General features: G+C 39.3%; 1 protein-coding gene across 3 annotated transcripts in view; it reads left to right on the forward strand.

Annotated features, from left to right (window-relative positions):
* HHIP (hedgehog interacting protein) overlaps nt 1-19967 on the forward strand; it is a 94422-nt gene that overhangs the window by 45096 nt on the left and 29359 nt on the right. For all 3 annotated transcript variants that reach the window (XM_059066278.2, XM_059066279.2, XM_059066280.2), the window contains exons 5-7: nt 14652-14803; nt 15182-15355; nt 15980-16123. In XM_059066278.2, the coding sequence (XP_058922261.1) occupies nt 14652-14803; nt 15182-15355; nt 15980-16123 (470 nt within the window). The remainder of the gene's footprint in view (nt 1-14651; nt 14804-15181; nt 15356-15979; nt 16124-19967) is intronic.

Below are 19967 nucleotides of genomic sequence, written 5' to 3' on the forward strand. Positions count from 1 at the left end.
AAAACCTGAAGTTCAAATGTGTTAAATTACTTCCCCAAAGTCAAACAGCTTGTAAGTCACGAAGCAGGGATTCAAACCCAGCTCTCATATTAAAACCCACCTTTATTTCACTCTATTCATCCGTGACCTCAGATCCCTAAAACTCTCCACGGTCAGAGAGCAGGAATGGAAGAGTGTGTGTACTTATGTACTCTTTCCTTACATTTCTCTTTTCCCAAAGAATTATACCCAATATTAATGAAGTGTCTCTCTGGGAGATGCTATTGTTTCTTTCCTTGGAATTTTCTTCCCTTTCATTGTCTGGCTCCTGAAGTCTCAACTTGAATGCATGTCTTCAGAGAAGTCTTCCCTGACCCCTCTAGTCTAAATTGGATTCCCCCGATATGCTTTCCAAGAACACCCTATTCTTTTCTTTTTAGTCCTCACCAACATTTAATTATGCATTTGTTTGTAGGCTTACTTGTCTAAAGACTCTGCCTCCAACTACAATACAATAGCTGGCATATAGTAACATTGGATGACTTCTGAGGAACATCTTGTGTCAGGGCCCACTCTACACTCTTTCAATTAACTACCTCCCAACAACTTTTGAGATAGCAAGTGTCCCTGTTTTGAAGGTGAGTCAACTGAGTAACTTTCTCATGTAAAAAGCTAACAAGTGGAAGAGCCACGTTGCAGACCAAGGCTGTCTAAACCCCTGGGCCCATCCTTGACACCAACGAATAGGAATTTGATGCCTAATGACCTGGGAGCAACTGGCTCACCATATTTGCCCCCCGATGATTGAGTGCAGTGCTGGAATCTGAGAGCAAAGCTGTGCAGTGAGTGAGGATAAATGGTAACCACGCTATGGATGATGGTGGAGGGGGCACGCTGGCAGTTGGGAAAGTGGAACCTTGATAAACACTTCATTTGCCCCATGTTTGAGAACCAGGAACTAGTCTCTGCATGGTGATTCTGTGAATGAAAACGGGGCAATTAGTGTGTCATCAGTTTTGTCCACATTGCTGCAAATGTTGAATTATAAACATATTAGAAAACTCTGCTCTCTTTCCTGTTTGGCTCTTCCCTCAGTTCACTAACACTAATTCAGGCAATTTGAATATCAGAAGTTTCCTCAAATTTTGCCTTTTGGTCCAAAATTATATTTTCCCTAAATATGTAAAGCAAATTTTCCACTATATTAAGAATTATAGGGAACAGAGCTTCTTTTGCACTGAAAACTGTCCCACTGGTGAAACTTCCCTGGAAAAGGTGAACAGCTAGACACCGTCCTCCTTAAAATAAATCTTCATGTATTTGAAGCAAGTTATGTGCACTCAGATCTTTTTCTTTTGTGAACTTAAGAAATACCAGCCCTCCCTTTAGTCTTTCTTCATAAATCCTATTCTGATTTTATAATTACTTTCATATCTTTAATCTGGACTTCAGATTTTTCAGATATCTGTAATATATAGTCCCCACACTTAATGCCATATAGTATCATACTTTCCTGATTATAGAAAACATGGAACGGCAAAAATTTATATTTTAAATTGTTACCTAATTTAATATTCAAGATGCATTTTTCCAGAAATATATATTAATTACTTTTATTCAGAATTACTATAAATATGTAATATATCAAATTTCAAAAAGAGTTGCTTAATTTGGATATCTGAGGCATAGCAAATGTTTGTTTACTAATTGTTGATTTGTAACTAATGATATTTTGGAGTAAGAATGATTTTTTAATGTAAAAAATGAAGGTTTGGAGTGATCGTTTTTTAATGTTGCTCTGTTGCTAGAATTTGATCATTTCGTAAAATAGTGATTAATGAAAATATCAGATTCAAAGAATTTCATTTTACTATTTTGGTAAATTGCAAGTTTAATTGACATCTAAATCATGTAAATGCAAACTCTACTCAGAAAGTAATTTCAAAAGTACCATAATTTTTATATGACCCTGAAGTTGAAGCAATCTATTGCATAACTTTTCAAGAGATGTCACATAGAGGAAACCTCATATTTTCTTAAATTTATTAGTGCTCCTTGGTGGTCTAAACTCTTGGGGGTTTTTTCAAGGTTTCTTTTCAAAGCCATAATCTTACTTAATTGTTTAATGTTTGTTCTCATATAAGTCAATTTGAGTTCTTTCGAGTAACAATAGGAAATATATAATGGCAAAGAGCAGTGAAACATGACTAGGAAACTCAAGTATCCTAGTGTTGTATTTCTATATAATGATGTGAAGATAATGCTTTTAGCTGCATGACCATCATATTAGCCACACGTCATAAAAAACAAACTTTATAAAAGCAAGAGGTCAAATTCATTTGAAACAATTTTGTACCCTTAGCTAGAGCGAGGCATTAATCCTTAATATTGTGATTTTTTTTCTTTCATTGAAAGGACCCTGCATATTCCATTTTCTGACAGGAGACAAAAGATTTTTCAGACTATAAAGGTATAAATCAGATGAAAATATCAAGGAAACATGCTTTATAGCCTTGGGTTTAATGTTTAAAATAAAATGGTCAGACTTTATGCCGCAAAGATTCTAGCTTTAAAGATGGTAAATAAAATCATATGAGTCCATTTTATTTCTTTAGCTTTCAAAATGAAAATTTAATATTTCAAATAATTTCATTAAAATTTTTACTCTTTTTCTTCTAAAATTTAATAATCCTTACTTCTGTTAGACCTTTATTAATAAACTATGAAAAATTATTTTTCTTTATGACAGACCAAGTCATTCTAAGAAAGACATTTCCAAGCTGTGAGACAATAGAACGACACTTCTTCTTACCCATTAAGTAAAATACAGTTTTGGGGTTTGAAGGAGTTAAGGTATTTTCTAAATCGTCTTCCTTGTTCCAGAGGAATTAGTTGCTTTTCTAACAAGGCTTGCCCAATATTTGTCAACTTAATAATTTTTTTTTAATATTTACACTTTAAGAATAATCCTAACAAGAAAATCCTTGAGGGAGTGAGATAAGTAAAAATTGAAACTCCCCAAACATAAACAAATATTTCCTTTATTTGTAGCATAATCAAATATTTGGGGATATGTATATTTTTAATATTTTTATATGTATATTTTTTAATGGATGTATATACTCTCACAAACTGTTTGAATAATTTTAGATTCTTAGTTCATAACTGAATTTTCAAATTTGCATCTAAATTCAGTGTCTTTTATCTGTAATATTGCTCTGAGGCAATTTTCCCAGCTGTTTGCCAATATCAAGAATGCATATTTTTCTATCATAAATCTTAGAAGTGCATTTTTACATAGAGTTTGTCTTTAGAGGGGAGAAAATATTGTGACTTGCCATCTGTATTATTAGAGAACAAATATTGGGGTTAATTTGTTTCTCCCATTCCTTTTGCTTGTTTACTAAAGAAATCACTTTATGTTTAACTTCAGAGTATACAAACACTGAAATATATATATAATATATATAATATATAAATATTATATATAATATATTTAATATATATAAATATTATATATATTTATTTTTATATATTTACGTATATAATTTATATTTATTTATATAAAAATATATTTTTTTTTAACTGAAGAAAAAAAAAGTAAGATTCCTACAGTAGCCAAGTATGTATGTTTCAATGCTAGGATAAAAATTCAGATTACCTGGAGTCTTGCAAGTCATTCATTAATAAGCCACTGGTAACACATACCATCTAAATTTTCTGAAGAGATATAGACAGATCTTTATCAAAACTATGTGGTAAGCCTGGTGCTAAATATAAGTATAACTGTGCCTTTCCATGCCTGCAATTTTCTGAAGTCCAAAAGTTCTTCAGATGGTAGCCGGCAAGATAATGCTCCCTCTACATAATTTAAATGCATTCCTCATCTGATTCAAATGTAGGGCTACACATTCTCTACTTCAAAATCACATTCCCTTCCAATATCTGATTGTTTTATGGATCAATTGAGTTTGAGGATAGCTCTTACCTCTCTGTCCATTGTAATAGCTGTATCTTCCATTCAAATTGCACATTGCAATTTACAGAATGATTTTGCATTTATTGTCTTCTTTGATTATCCGAGCAACTTTATGAGAGGGAGGAGAGATTTTTACCGAGGAGTTTTCCTTTCCCTTTCTTGCCCCTGAAATAATCAAGTAAACTCCTTGAAAGGATTGTTGAGCGTTCTATTCTATTTTGTGGTGGTATGCTAGTTTTTATGTATACTTTCATCTAAAATCAAGTAAAAAAAAAAGTACCTCCTCCCTCATCTTACATTAATGATTTATTTAATATTTTGAACCCCGTTTCAATTCACAAAAAGATTTGAGTGCTTCGCATTGAAAGGAATAGGTTTGATAAAATTGTAAAGCAGGAGATAAAAGATAAGAGCACAGGGCTTCCCTGGTGGCGCAGTGGTTGAGAGTCCGCCTGCCGATGCAGGGGACACGGGTTCGTGCCCCTGTCCGGGAAGATCCCACATGCCGCGGAGCGGCTGGGCCCGTGAGCCATGGCCGCTGAGCCTGCGCGTCCGGAGCCTGTGCTCTGCAACAGGAGAGGCCACAACAGTGAGAGGCCCGCGTACCGCAAAAAAAAAAAAAAAAAAAAAAAGATAAGAGCACAATACTAGTGGGAAAAAGAATAAAAGAGGCTTGAAGGAGAATAGAAATGTCCCACAGTGGCCGTCCAGGGTTTACCAGAGCTAACTGTGCTCACCTCTTCACACACCACAGTCAGACATCAAGTTGCCAGCTTGAAATTGGCCATGGCAAGAGTATTTACACCATGGAAATGTACATAAGTCAGTATTTTTTTTCCAGATAGTTGGTTTATCAGTGCATTACCTTATGCCTAAGTTAACCTTTGTGTTAAAATAACTGATATATAAGCTTCATTTTATTCTCCTGCACAGCTTTGTAAACTTAAGTAAGACTGTTTCAGTACTGCCTCAGTCCGTGAACAATGGGTGCTGATGAGGGAACACTATCTATTTTGTATTTGTTCATGTTTTCATTTAGGAAATATTTGGTGAGGTGGTAGAACATAACAGTTTACATTAGTTCTCCTCCAATCAGATAATCTCTGCTTTGCCTCTTCTAGTTGCACATTTGGAGCAAGTTACTCAAATCGTAAGAAGTCAGAAAATAAAGATAATAATAAAATAGTATTAAACTCTAGAGTTGTTATAAAGTTTAAACAAGATAATGCTTGCAAGTTACTTAGCGTGGTTTCTGGCACATAGTAAGAGCTCAATACATGTTACCTTTTATGACAAGGCTTCCACTGTAAGACACTTTGTCTTACTTCGTAAGACACTAGAAATACCAAGAGCAAGTCCCTGCCTTTAAGAAGCTTACAGTCTAGTGGAGAATTGGTCTAGTTCCTAATGTACATATCTGACATTTTGCTGTGACTAATAATGTAGCTGCCCAATATTTTACTCATTTATAATTCAGTCTAAAAATGTGTGTTTTTAGAAGTTTTATTTATTTATTTATTTGAAGTGTAGTGGATTTACAATATAGTGTTAGCTTAAGGTATACAGCAAAGTGATTCAGTTATATACATATAATTTTTATATCTGTATATATAATATTTTTCAGAGTATTTTCCATTTTAGTTTATTACAAGATATTTCAATACCCTGTTTTATACAGGAAATGTGTACTTTTAAAAATCTAAGGTACAGCAAGTATTAAACCTGTAGGTTGCAATAGAAGAGTTTAAGGTAGCTACAGTCTTTTTTAATTATCATTTTTATGCATTTTTAATTCCATGAATATTCTTGTAGTTTTTGTCAAACTTTTGTTAATTTGTTTTCAGGTACCCTAAACATACAGCATAAGAGCTTTGCTTTCTTTAAGTGTTGCCAACGTCTCTATACATTTCCTTCTTCAGAAAAGTGTTTAGTGCTAGGATTTTGTTTTTGGTTTTGCTCTGAATTTTATTTATTGTTTATACAGTAGGTTCTTATTAGTTATCCATTTTATGCATATTAGTATATCTATGTCAATCCCAATCACCCAATTCATACCACCACCCCCACCCCGCAACCCCGCTTTCCCCCCTTGGTGTCCATACATTTGTTCTCTACATCTGTGTCTCTATTTCTGCCTTGCAAACTGGTTTAGGATTTTGTTTTTAAGAAGAGTTTATTATACTTTTTGTAGCTTTAGTATTTTGTAATAATTTCAAATAGATGTTCCACACTGTTTAGTTTTATTGAAGCTTTGTTTTCTTTTAGAGAAGATGTTTTGGAGAACTGAACTTTGGAACATGACAGATATTATTAACACTTGATATATATTGAGCCAAATAGTCCTTAGTGCTCAAGCCATTCCCTGATACAATATTGGACAGTATATATTAAAGGTTCTACAGCAGCTAATTGCTGCCTGGAACAACGTAAAAGGGACAAGTCAATCCACTCTCTAATGTGCCATCCTGTATCAAATATCACAGTTCAAATGGTATAAAGCCTAGGGAAAAATAGAAGCATGAAAGTTGATTCAATTTGACAAATATAAAGTCCGTATAAAATAAATCATGTACACCGATACATAAATTATTGTGACCGTAACAGTTTTTACATATCTAACTGAATGTGTATACACTTTTTTCCCCATAGGCATGAGATGTCAAAAGAATATTAGTACCTGGAATAAGAAGCAGCTGGGAAGCTGTAAATTCTAGAAAATAACCGCTTCTAGTATCTTCCCTCTGTGTAGGTCATAACTTAAACCTTATGTGACTGATTTATTTTGTTTATGCTTGAAAAGAGTGGGGAAGAGAATTGTTGAAGAGGGTACAGTGACTTTGAGATAGCTGGTCTCCATCTAGGGTATCTTTTATCCTCTCATTTGTACTTTTCTAGTCTGTTTTTGCATTTGCTACCTTCAGAAGATAAATTGTACAATCCTAAATGTAGATTTGACATGGACCAATTGCTACATATCAGAAGTTATACACCCCATAAAACACTTCCTAAAAGCTCTGAATTGCTGGGTATCTCCTAGCAGCTCTCCAAATTCATCTGAAGCAGGACACACCTCTTTGTCAGGTGGGTATGGTCGAGGTAAGCACGGGTCCTGCCAGCATTTGAAAATTATAAATACTTTCCTAAAGAACTAGAACACTGGGTAAATACAATTAAGCAGAGAAGAGGCCTTAAAGAGACAAGACAATGCCGTGAAGAGCATTCAGTTATCAGGAAACCAAAAGAGTAATTAGAATAAGTTACAGACTTATTTAAAAGAAAAGCCAAATGTGGAAAAATAGAGGAAATGTTAAAGAAAAGGGGAGAATTAGTACTAGGAGTGATAGGTCCTCAGTATATTGTGGCTGGTTTCATGCTCAGAGAATAGTGAAGGTAAGAAAAGCCAAAAGAGTGAGTAATAAAATGGCACAAGATATTTTATAAAAATGTTCATTTTCCAAAGTAAAATTTTTATGGCAGGAAGACTACCAAATTATTCCAAGTCTAACTTCAACTTCTTCGATAGAGTTGACCATGACCTTCTTCTCCCTAGAAAGGAGGATGGGCTTCTTAAGAACCTCTTGGATTTTTTTCTGGAGTGTTTTCTGACACCAAATGACAGAGGTGTTTTGTTTCGTTTTGTTTTTCTCACATCAACCAATTCTCCAGTACCAACTGGTTGTCCAACAACTCAGTTCAATTCTGACACTATCTGGAGTTAGCCCAGACTCCACAGATTATGGGCTCAGTCCTACAAGGCTGTCTCGCTTTCAGGTACCAGCTACAAACGGGGTGCCCACGCTACCCACCTTTCTGCTTCCCACAAGCTCCCCGTCAGGCTCAATAACTCGTAGAAAGACTCACAGAACTCAGCAAACTGCTTTGCTTACTATTACAGGTTTGTTATAAAAGCTGTAACTCTGGAGCAGTTGGATGGAAGAGATGCACAGGGCAAGGTTATGGGAGTTAGGGAGACATGGAGCTTCCATGCCTTCTCTGGGCACCTCCAGCACTTCCACACCCTCCAGCACCTCGATGTGTCGGCCAACCTGGGAGCTCTCTGGACTCCATCGTTTAAGGTTTTATGGAGGCTTCTTAGGCAGCTATGATTGATGAAATCATGGCCTTTGATGATTGAACTCAACCTCCCGTCCGTCTCCCCTCCCTGGAGATCGGTGGGTAGGACTGAAAGCTCCAACCCTTCAGCCACATTTTTTGGTTCCTCTGGCTACCAGCCCCCATTCTGAAGCTATCTGGGGGCCCACCAAAGTTCCTTCATTAGCATAAACTCAGGTAAAGTTGACAGGGCTCATTATGAAGTACAAAAGACACTCCTTTCACTCAGGAAATTCCAATGGTTTTAGGAGCTCTGTGCCAAGATCCAGGGCCAAAGACCAAGTACATTTTTTGGTATAGCACAGACCACATCATGCAGTCCCTCCCATAAACTAAGTCAGGGGCCTCAGGGGATTGACTCCTTTCTGAGACCAAATTAGACTTTTCGAACTATTGAAAAGGAATGCTTCTCATCTTTTCCAGGAGTTGTTGGAGAAATGAATACCCTACAGTGTGTTTCAAAACTTATGAACAAAGCAAAATAACACAGTTTTAGTGCGTTTAAAATCCTCCATTGCATGGAAATGGTTTGCCCACATTGAATTTTACCTTCTTTGCATCCTGTGATTAACACAGGAGTTTTGCTCTTGACTGAATTCATCTATGCCCACATGTTAACAGATGGTCTCTGCCTTCTCCTCCTCCATTCTGAAAAGTGCTTTCACTTCACTCTGAAGGGTGTTGGTGCTTCTTGCAATACTCACAGCTGAGGGAGAGTGCTTGCTGTGAAAGCGCTCTCCTTAGGTATCTCTCTGTGAATGAATAGGTGAATTTCACCAGCCTCCTGTTTCAGGGGCTCACAGCAGGGCATGGCCAAGATGGCGCAAGTCATCAATACTTTGGATCCTTTTAAAAAATAGATTAAAATAGCCATGTGGGAGGCAGGAAATGCCCCTCCCCCACAGATGTCCTCATCCTAATCTCTAGAACCTGTGAATATGTTACGTTACATGGCAAAGGGGAATTGAGGTTGCACTGGAATTAAGATTATACTGAATTATCTGGGTGGGTTCAGTGTCATCACAAATTCTTAAAAGTGGAAGTGGGGGCAGAAGTCAAAGTGATGAGATATGAGAAGGATTCATCCTGCTGTTATTGGCTTTGAAGATGGAGGGAGGAGGACATCAACCAAGGAATGCCAGATGGCTTCTAGAAGCTGGAAGGGACAGGAAATGGATTCTCCCCTAGAGGCTCCAGAAAGACACACAGCCCTGCAAACACATTTATTTTAGCCCAGTAAGACCCATGCTTGATTCTAACTTACAAATTTTAAAATAATAGATCTGGATCGTTTCAAGCCACTAAGTTCGTGGTGATTTTTTATAGCAGCAAGAGAAAACCAATACACCTGCTATTGTATCTGAGCTAATAATTCTCAAACAAACCTATTTGTCATTTCTAAACAGCAAAAGGTTCCAGTCTGAGAAGCACAGGTTTGCACGAGGAGGGTCTCCAAGTCCCCTTGTTCCTTTCCTGAGAGTGTGCCAGCAAAACATAGATGTGTAAATGATGATTAATAAATGACAATTAATAATTTATCTGTTATAAAACCAAGATTTTTTTTCTTTTTCTTACCAAGTTTTAGAGTGGAGAAACCTCAGTGATACTGTGTCAGAAGTTACCCAGAGTAGGTATTTACTCTCCTTAATACTTGGGTTTGGGCCGTACATATTTCTAATAGTGTAGCACTGTGTAAATACCTTCACCCCAAATCAGCATCATAAAGAAGTTATGGGAGGAATGAAACAACTGAAACTTACTTTGTTATCTGCTTCCATGGGTAAGTTCCTGGAGGGCACGAATTGGTTCTCACTGATTGTCTTATCCCTGGTGCCAAGTACAATGCGTAACACGTAGTAGGTATTCAATAAATACTTGTCGAATGAATGTTAAATACATAATTGTTTTGACAAGGGGGTAACAAGGAATATCTTGAATTTAGCGGTGCATTATTTACTTTAATCTATGTTTCCTTGCTTTCTCCATACCATAAGGCTGAACTTGAAGTTCAGATCACTGAACTTGAAGCCAGTCACTTGCCAAAGGGTCACTAAGCAAACTATGGAAAAATGAGAAATGATGCTCCCAGCTCAGTGCTGCCCAGTCCTGTTTCCTAAAATACACAAGTCAATTGCCAAATATGAAATATGAAGGCACAGGAATGAAAAAATATATATATTAAGGCAAATTTTAAAGAAGCTGGAAGTCAGAAAAAAATTAACTTTAACCACATTGAAAGTATGAACGCACTGGAGTGTTTTCTTTAAAATATCATAATGAAAGGCCATGCCCCACAATTTCTCTTAAAAAAGAAAAACATACTTGTTAGAATCACCTTATGATTCTCTGTGTTTTTCAATAGATGCTTCGTTTTCTTCAAAGAGGAATATTCGTAGTCAGTTGGTTAGAACTTCCATGTGTTCACCAGGGAAGAGTTTATCTCAAAACTGTAGGACCAGATCTGATCGTGTACTTACGTGAAAGTCTTTGTTTTGGGGTTTTGTCTCTTTTCTGCTGACCCTGTGAAATTGTTCCTGAGAGCTGAGTGAGAATTAGAATGGCAGTTAACTACTTATTAAAAGACCCTAAGGAGGGTTTTATGATTTACTCTGAAACATGGGTTAATCTCAAGGTTCCAAAGTGTATAGGGACATTATTTTCAAATCATTCAGCTACCTGATTTTGAGGAGTCATTGGTGCTTGGTAAGGGGCTGTCCAAAAGTTGATGTGGTATTGAGAGGACTGAGAACGGGGAAGAGAGGGGCTCATGTTAGCCTACGATGATGCTTGGTTGAGGCTTCAGTCAGTGAGCTTGAAAAAAAAAAGAAAAAAAGCATTAGGCAAACAGAGGAAACCCTAAAGTATTGCTTGTAAATTACTTGTTGTCCATTTGGTTCAGGCAGTGATATACGCTCCCAGAAGCACCATGTGCACACAAAGCTATCGGTGTTAGTAACGAAGGACAAACCATAATGTGACTATTTGGACACATTGCTGCTTCTCACATGACTAAGAACAGCATTTTGGACATTGGGTTAACAGTTTTCAAAAGTATGATGTCAGAAGTCAGTGTTTTTTTGAAAGGTGTGGTTCCCCACACCGTGAATCTCCCATTTGCCGTTCTACAAATGTGTCTGTCTCCCTTTTAAGACAGCTTGGCTGAACTAATTAAATTCACTAGAAGTTCATTCTCCCCAAGTGCTCAGCAGAAACAATTCAGTAATTTGACATTTCTGGAAGGAGGGCACGCTTTCAAATCCATAAAGCTACACATAACGAGGGGAAAGGACGGGAAGGAATAAGAAGACAGTCTAACATTGACACAAGGGCTTTCTGCTGAGCCTGGGAGAGCTGGGCTGCTGGTCCAATCCTGACTCCAGGGGCAACACCCAGGCTGTCAGACGGCAATGTGCCGGTGAAGACTGATTGAAACAACCACAGAGGGTCTGGAAGCCTCAAATGTCTAGTGGTGGTTCTGGCATTATGGCCTCTGACCCTGGTCCAAAGTTAAACCTTCTTTAAAAAAAAAAAAAAGAAAAAAAGCATTACTCAAACAGAGGAAACCCTAAAGTATTGCTTGTAAATTACTTGTTGCCCATTTGGTTCAAGCAGTGATGTACACTCCTAGAAAGCACGATGTGTACACGAAGCTATCGGTATTAGTAACAAAGTACAAAGTATAATGTGAATATTTGGACACATTGCTGCTTCTCACATGACTAAGGACAACATTTTGGACATACTTCTCCATCTTTATGATTTGTCAGTAACATACTTTAAATGGACAGCATAACTCCGCAGGCTAATTCAAGCTAAACCTCCTGACAGCACTCATATATCCTTCCTTCCCAATCTCTGAGCATTTAAGAGTTGTGTTATACGATATAATTTTAAAATCTAGTTTCGAGAGACACTCTAGGATATTTACACAGAATGTTAAATTTTTTCATCAATGTAGTTCTGAAAGTGTTTCTCTAAAATGACTTGAGTCATTAGTCACGTTTCTAAACCACCCAGAACACTACTTCGCACCTGGAAGTTGACTTTAAAAAAATGAAATCACGTGTAATGATTACACAAATGTAAATCCTATAACCTGAAAAATTAAGGACATTTTTTTTTTTTTTTTTTTTTTTTTTTTTTGCGCTACGCGGGCCTCTCACTGCCGGGGCCCCTCCCGCTGCGGAGCGCAGGCTCCGGACGCGCAGGCGCAGCGGCCATGGCTCACGGGCCCAGCCGATCCGCGGCACGTGGGATCCTCCCGGACCGGGGCACGAACCCTTGTCCCCTGCATCGGCAGGCGGACTCTCAACCACTGCGCCACCAGGGAAGCCCTAGGACATTTTAAAATGACTTTTTTGAGTTATATTCTTGTCATTCAGATGCCTCATTCTGTTTCCATATTTGGCCCTTTAATAAAAGTCAGTGACGCCCCTCTAAATTCATTCGTGTGGTAGGTGAATCTTTAAGGTAAACGACTGTCTTCTATCCCTTGTGGATTTGTTTCAATCTCTTTTCCCATCTGTCTCTCTACAGTGCATGGATTCTATGTTCCTAATTCCCAAAAAGCAACCAGCACAGTTTTAAACTATGTTGGATGCCAGCTCAAGTTGTCTTTCAGATGATTTGGTTAAAAACTACAAAAGAACTACTTTCAACAAAAGCTTCTTATAGTGGAACGCAAACATTTGTGAAGTGGGTTTGCAGTACTTACCCTGCATTCACAGCTTTAGAGGGAAATATATGCGGAGAGGAATTAATCACAAACTAAATCCCACCCCTAGGGCTCCTTATACATCTATCAAGGAGGTTTACATGTGCAGTGGCTTTTCTACAATCGAATCTTAGTTACACATCCCTGTTTTCAATATCTCATAAGAAAGGCAAGAGATGTTTATTTACTGAAGATGGAAGAAGAAAAACAGCAATGTTGAGTCAATATTAAAATCTTCATAACAAGGTAACCCAAAAAACCAAGACTTATTCATAAATCCTAGTCATAGAGACTTACCCTGCAGCGAGCTTGTTCTTGTGCTTGTAATTAATCATATCGTGATATGCAAATGAAGAGGCTGCCTTTTTTGACATTTGAATAATAATTTGGTAGGTCTGGGATATTTGCATCCACTTTATTATTTACACACTCTTAAAGTTCGGATGTTTTCCGCTTTGGATGGCATACCTCTGAAAGCAGTTTTTCTCTAATCTGGGAAATAAAACAAACGGTGTTTATTAAAAGTGAACTTTTATGCCTGAAGCTTTAAATTCACAAATCCTTGTAGCACACAAACTACAAACAGTTCTGTGCTTTGTTAGTAACACATGCTGTCCTGGGGGACAGAGGCAGGAGAGCGCTTCAGTGATTGAGCACAGCCTTGTGAAGAAATGGCAGTATTAGAGACTTTTTTTCCTCTAACACTTCTAAGGAGTAACTTACAGCTTTTTGCCATAAGAAAGCTGTGCTGTTGAATGACACAGCGTGTATAAGGTGATGTCCTAGCGGCAGTCGCACATTCAATTTCTGCCACGTTTTTCGCCGTTGTGCATAACTCAGCAGAGTACAGAGGAAGTGCTCTCTGGCTCACCAGAATATGAACTTGAAGTCTCTGATCTAGATAATTTTAGATACTTTGATTTCATTATAGAAATTCCTAGACTACTTGTGGGATAAAACAAATGCTAAGACCATATTGAGTTTCATCGAGCTGAATTAGCAGAAAATAAAGATAAAATGCCTTTCTATTTAAGCACACGATGATGTTTTAATCGTTACAGCATTTGGCATATGCCTAATGTATACAATTCTTGACATTCATACAATAACAAAAGAAGGTTGTTTGGGATTTTTCTTTTATTTCCTAGTGTCTCCTTTCCTCTCTAGGATTTCTCCCACCCCCATCCCAGCCCTGGCTTTTAGCTCTCCTTTCATTTCTCCATTTTTCTATAAGGAAAAAAACTCTAAGCAGCAGAGGGATATATGTAAAAATACCTCATTTCGATGTAGAGAGGCCAAGGCTGCTTATTACCTAGCTATGATGAACAGACCACCACGCTTGTGACAACTGATGTAGATGCCTCCAGGGTAAAACAAAGGTTTACATATTACACAAGCAATTTAACTGTTTTCTAAACAGATTGCCAAGACAGTGGGAGTTGGCAGCCCACACTGTGTTTTAGGTTTTGGAGACTTGGATTAGAAGTCACTGCTGATTATGAACCTTTTTATTTGTCTTCTGTGAGCTACAAGCAACCTAGTAACCCAGCAAAGAATTCTTCACAGCACTTAAACTTGTCTTCCTAGCTTCCCCAGATTACATACACAAATCACTTGACAAAAGTGGTGTAAGGGTCTTGCGTACAGATAACCACACAAGACAATTGTCTTGTTCTAACCCTTAAAGAGTTCCGCAAAGTGAAATGTTTTATAATCCTTTTTGTGCAATAGGCAAGGAAGAAAAGAAAAGAGTTTGGGCAAAGATTATCCAGGAGAAAGAAAGAGACTCTTTTGGGGGTTCCAGTTGAAACACAATAAAGAACATAATTAACTTCACAATTCTTTGTGTTTTTCATTTGACTGCAGGGAGGAGATGAAAGAGGACTGCTAAGCCTTGCATTCCATCCCAATTACAAGAAAAATGGAAAGCTCTATGTGTCTTATACCACCAACCAAGAACGGTGGGCTATGGGGCCTCATGACCATATTCTCAGAGTTGTGGAATACACAGTATCCAGGTACCACTAAAAGACGTTTAAACTTATTTTCTCATGATCTCTTTATAATTTTTTGTTCAGAAGTTACAAATAATTAACCATCAGGTGGCAATAATTAAACCCCAATCTCCATCTGGTTTAAAATCCTGTGTGTGTCTTTAAGGAAAATTGCGAAAAATGGTAGCGTTGGCACTTTTCCACAATTCTCTTTCAACTTAAATGCCACTTTGGAAACCTAGAGACTAACGTAATTTTTCAGTCATTTTTATTGGCTACCTTTTCAGTATGTTTGCTTATTTACATGACACGTGTTTGCTTCCCCCTTTGTGCCCTATTTACTTTCTGTGGGTTCACCTTACATCTTTCACAATCATGGTTTGTTTCCTCCCCACCACCTAGAAAAAATCCCCATCAAGTTGACCTGAGAACAGCCAGAGTATTTCTTGAAGTTGCAGAACTCCACAGAAAGCATCTGGGAGGACAGCTGCTCTTCGGTCCTGACAGCTTTCTGTACGTCATCCTTGGCGATGGGATGATCACTCTGGATGATATGGAAGAAATGGATGGGTTAAGGTAAAACAATAAGACAAAAACACAGATGCCCCTTGATGGTAAAGTGTTTTAAGTGAGTTATATCACTTATGTCTTTGAATTATATCACCTCGGTTAAATATCCAGCTTTTATTATCAGCATCTGCATTTATAACATGAAGAGGAATTCAAATAAATATGCTGTTATAATATTTTTGAAAGTCGCTCTACTGAGATGTCCTAAAACGAGTTCCTGCCTGGGGTTTGTGCAGTAGCTGCCCTGCACATCTCTGCTGCCTTGGACACTCTACCTAACGGACCAACATTGTCCAGCGGAGCTTCCTGGGGGACGTTAAATACGTAGTTTGGAAAAAAAAAAAAAAAAAAAAAACACATTTTCGAGGATGGATGCCAAAAGCAGCGCGCCATCAATGCTGCAGCCTTCAGCCACCGTCGAGCTGTGTCTCAGTGCTGCCACGTGTCTGAAACCAAACTGCCCCTGGTTTCATTTCCCACGACCTGGAATTTGGAACTTTAATAATTTTGTCTCAAATGGGGGGCGGGGGGGGTGGTTTTTTAGCCATAGGGCAACTTCCCTGCCTTGAGTGTCGGTGCGATACGTAACAAAAACGGAAAGCACTTAACGTTGTCCTCCGATTTCCTCAGCGACTTCACAGGTTCCGTGCTCCGTCTGGACGTGGATACTGCCATGTGCCACGTGCCTTATTCCATACCCAGGAGCAACCCGCACTTCAACAGCACCAACCAGCCCCCGGAAGTGTTTGCCCACGGCCTCCACGATCCAGGCAGGTGAGAACACAAGCCCGCCCTCTCCCCTGCCTTACAGCAGGGCCGGGATTTGCAACGTGGGGAAAGAAAGAGGGTTTCCGGGCACGGAGCAGCCAAGAGTGGTATCCAAGGTTTTGCCTCTAAAGGTACACTGGTTCATTATCTTACCCAGTATTTTGCCCTCTTCCTTCTATTAATGTGTGAAGCAGATGGAGAAGGCAGATTAGACAAGGCAGAGGACAAGTTCACGGAGAAATATCACCTTAACATTTTGGAGAGTTATTATTGGATAAACACGGGTGGACAGGTGTCATGATGAAGACTTCAATCTGAACAATTCAGACAGATAATAAACTTGGTCTCCTTAAACCGCTCTAAATGTTAATTTCCTTATAAATACATTAAATGAGGATGGTAATAGCCACCTTGCAAGGACGCTGTAATGATTAAATACAGATCTATAAGTGAAGAATCAGAGTTTCTGACACACGTGATGGATTTTAAATAAATTATGGTTCTTATTATCGTAGCTTCACTTAACAGATGATGACACAGTGTCATTTGGAAGGAATTGAGCTAAATGTTAACATTTTTTTACTTGAAAGAAATTACAAATACTAAAGGAATTCACACTGACTGTTTACTACAATGAACCGTAAAGAAAGGACCGCTAAGAAGAAGGTAGAATGAGACATTTGGGGTATACTTGAAAAACGCTAGGAAGTGTAATATAGCAATTCTGTGATGAAAGCTTTATCTAATCTGTGGTCTGTTATTCATACTAAGGGGTATCTGGCCACATTTATTCATTTACTAGTTATTTTTGCTATTTAATATTTATTGAGTGTTCACTACATGCAAGGTGAGTATTTTTCTCGAACTCCTTCTTTTTATAATCCCTCCCGCCCTTCATCTCCCTCCCATCAAAGTCCAAGTCTACAGTTCATTTCCTTTTTGGCATCTCAGCAGATCTTAAAATCTGGGCGACAGGGACTGCTTAAGGTGGGTTCAGGATGTGGATGAAACTGTCACATTCCATTCCTAGAGCTCAGAACTGGCAGATACCACCACAAAGCAACACTTTGAAGTCGAGCAGCCAGAGTCACCACAATCCCGCTGGAGCCTTCATGCAACCTTCCCGGGGGGTCCCGACCCTCAGTGTGAAAACACAGGGCGAGGTGCCTTACAGACCTTACGTGTGGCAGGATGCCTGTACTGTCGAGTCTTACTTCTTCCCGTGATAGAGGGCTGAACGGTCTGCCTCCCTCCAAGAGCATTTCAAGCAAAGGAGGGTTTAATAAAGCAGAAAGGAAACTAAAATCATTATTGGCTAGAAGTAAAGCTGGCTTTTATTAAGCACCTCGGTGCAGAGTAGCAAACCACGTATCATGTACCCATCATCTGATTGGTAACTCTCAGCCACCACTCTGAGGTAGCTGGTGTCAGGCACCTCCCCCTGCCTTTTTCTTAAAGACTTTAATCTTTAGATCAGTTTTCAGTTCACAGCAACATGGAGCAGAAAGCCCAGAGATTTCCCTGCCACCTCACATACATAACCTCCCCCACCCACGTGGTACACTCGTTACAATTGATGACCCTACACTGACACATCATTACCACCCAAAGACCATAGTTTACATAGGGCTCCCTCCTAGGGCTGTACATCCAATGGGTTTGGACACATGTATAATGACGTGGAGCCATCCTTATAGTATCATACTGAGAAGTTTCACTATGAGACTAAAGGTTAAAAAGGCCAAGTGAGGGCTTCCCTGGTGGCGCAGTGGTTGAGAGTCCGCCTGCCGAGGCAGGGGACGCGGGTTCGTGCCCCGGTCCGGGAGGATCCCACGTGCCGCGGAGCGGCTGGGCCCGTGAGCCATGGCCGCCGAGCCTGCGCGTCCGGAGCCTGTGCTCTGCAACGGGAGGGGCCGCAGCAGTGAGAGGCCCGCGTACCGCAAAAAAAAAAAAAAAAAAAAAAGGCCAAGTGGTTCTTGGTGGATTTGATATTCAGTCAGAGCCAGACCTCATGGTCTCCAGCAACTCCACCTTTGGGAGACCTGGCCAAAGGTCTCTTTTCTCTTTCTTTGTTAGAAACTCAAAGCTTTTTTGGTCCTAGTTTCTCCATTTTCAAGAGAAAAGCAGTACAGGAAAAATTTCTCACCCTGTATGGACTTGGTTCCACCTTAAGTCACAGCAGGTCTGTGTCAGGATCCCCGCCAGACATTGTATTCCGCGAATCATTGAATTAATGAGGACAAGAAAGTGACTGTGGCCACAGAACCACTAACCCACCTTTGGCAGGTCAGGCTAACATGAAGAGGATCATTTGGAGCCAACAGGTTTTGTTTCACTGTTGTTGCTTAAATAATTGCTGCATGTGACTCATGTCTCTTAAGCCCCAGAATCTACTCTCAGATTTTTTTTTTAATTTTGTAATTTATTTAATAGCCCCAATGAATTTGTTTTTGTCATTAGTGTATTTTATTGGCCTAAAACAGTGATTCTCAATGGGATGGTTTTGCCCCCAGAGGACCTTTGGCAATATCTGGAAGCATTTTTGGTTTTCACAAATTGGAAGGAGGAGATCATGCTACTGACATCGAGTGTATGGAGATCAGAGATGCCGCTAAATATCCTATAGTGCTCAGAGCAACCCCCTCTTCCCCCCAAAAGAAAGAAATATCTGGCCCCAAACGTCAATAATGCCAAGGCTGAGAAACCTAAAAAACAGTGCAAGACTGTTTTCCAAATGTGTGAGAACTTCAAAATGTTATTCAACTTCATTCTTCCCCCAGCGCAAACTCCCCATACCTAGTCACTCATTGACTTAAACATTCAACAAATATTGAGCCCCTCTTATATTCCTGGGTTTGAACTAAGGAGTAGAAATACAGGGATAAAGCGGTCGGAAGTGGTTCCCGTCCCCATGGACTTTACCGTCCGTGGCTTAAGTCACAGAAATATTCTGGCCCCAGATTGGGGGCTGAACACAAAGTCAGAGTCCATGTGAAAGACCTCAATGGTTGTGGGATCAGCTTTATTTTATTCCTTGAACCGGAGCGCATGCTTTCCTTCATTAGAGCAGCCCACACTTTAGAACGTAGTGATTCTATGTAAGAAACGCAAAACTAATACTATAACTATTACAGGTTATCCGTGACTCACGATGGGGTTAAGTCCCGATGAAGCCACCATCGGTTGAAAATACCGTTAAGTGGAAAATGCACTTAATGGTCCTCACCTACCGAACCTCATAGCTTAGTCTAGCCCATCTTAAACGTGTTCAGAACACTCACACCGGCCTACAGCTGGGCACAGTCTGCTAACACAGAGCCTATGTGATGTTGAATATCTCATGTCGTTTATTGAGTACCGCACTGAAAGTGGAAAGCAGAATGGTCGCCGGGATGCAGAATCGGTGTCAGTGCGTCGTTGTTTCCCCTCGTGATGGAGTGGCTGCCGGGCAGCTGCAACAACCACTGTCCAGCATCACGAGAGAGGATCGATTGTGCCGCATGTCATGAGCCAGGAAAAGATGAAAAGTCACCAGTGGAAGTATGCTTTCTACTGAATGTGTACTACTTTCACAGCATCATACCCCGCCCCCCCCCCGAATCATCATTAAGCTGGGGACCGAGTGCTCTGCAGCACGTGTTACAGATGTGAATTGATGGCGCTGCCATTCTTACTCTTATACCTGACCAGTGTATTAGACACGTGCTGTTCCTTAACAACAGACCAACAAGTGTTCTAAGTCAGCATGCACGTTCGTAATGGAGGTAGATACCAAGAGAAGTTAAGAAATACGCTCCAGAGATCATTAAACTTCAGCAGAGTGAGCAAACAGGATGTTTCCTTCGGTGGT

The sequence above is a fragment of the Kogia breviceps genome, chromosome 6 (assembly GCF_026419965.1).
Source record: "Kogia breviceps isolate mKogBre1 chromosome 6, mKogBre1 haplotype 1, whole genome shotgun sequence".
In the NCBI taxonomy this organism is placed as follows: domain Eukaryota; kingdom Metazoa; phylum Chordata; class Mammalia; order Artiodactyla; family Physeteridae; genus Kogia; species Kogia breviceps.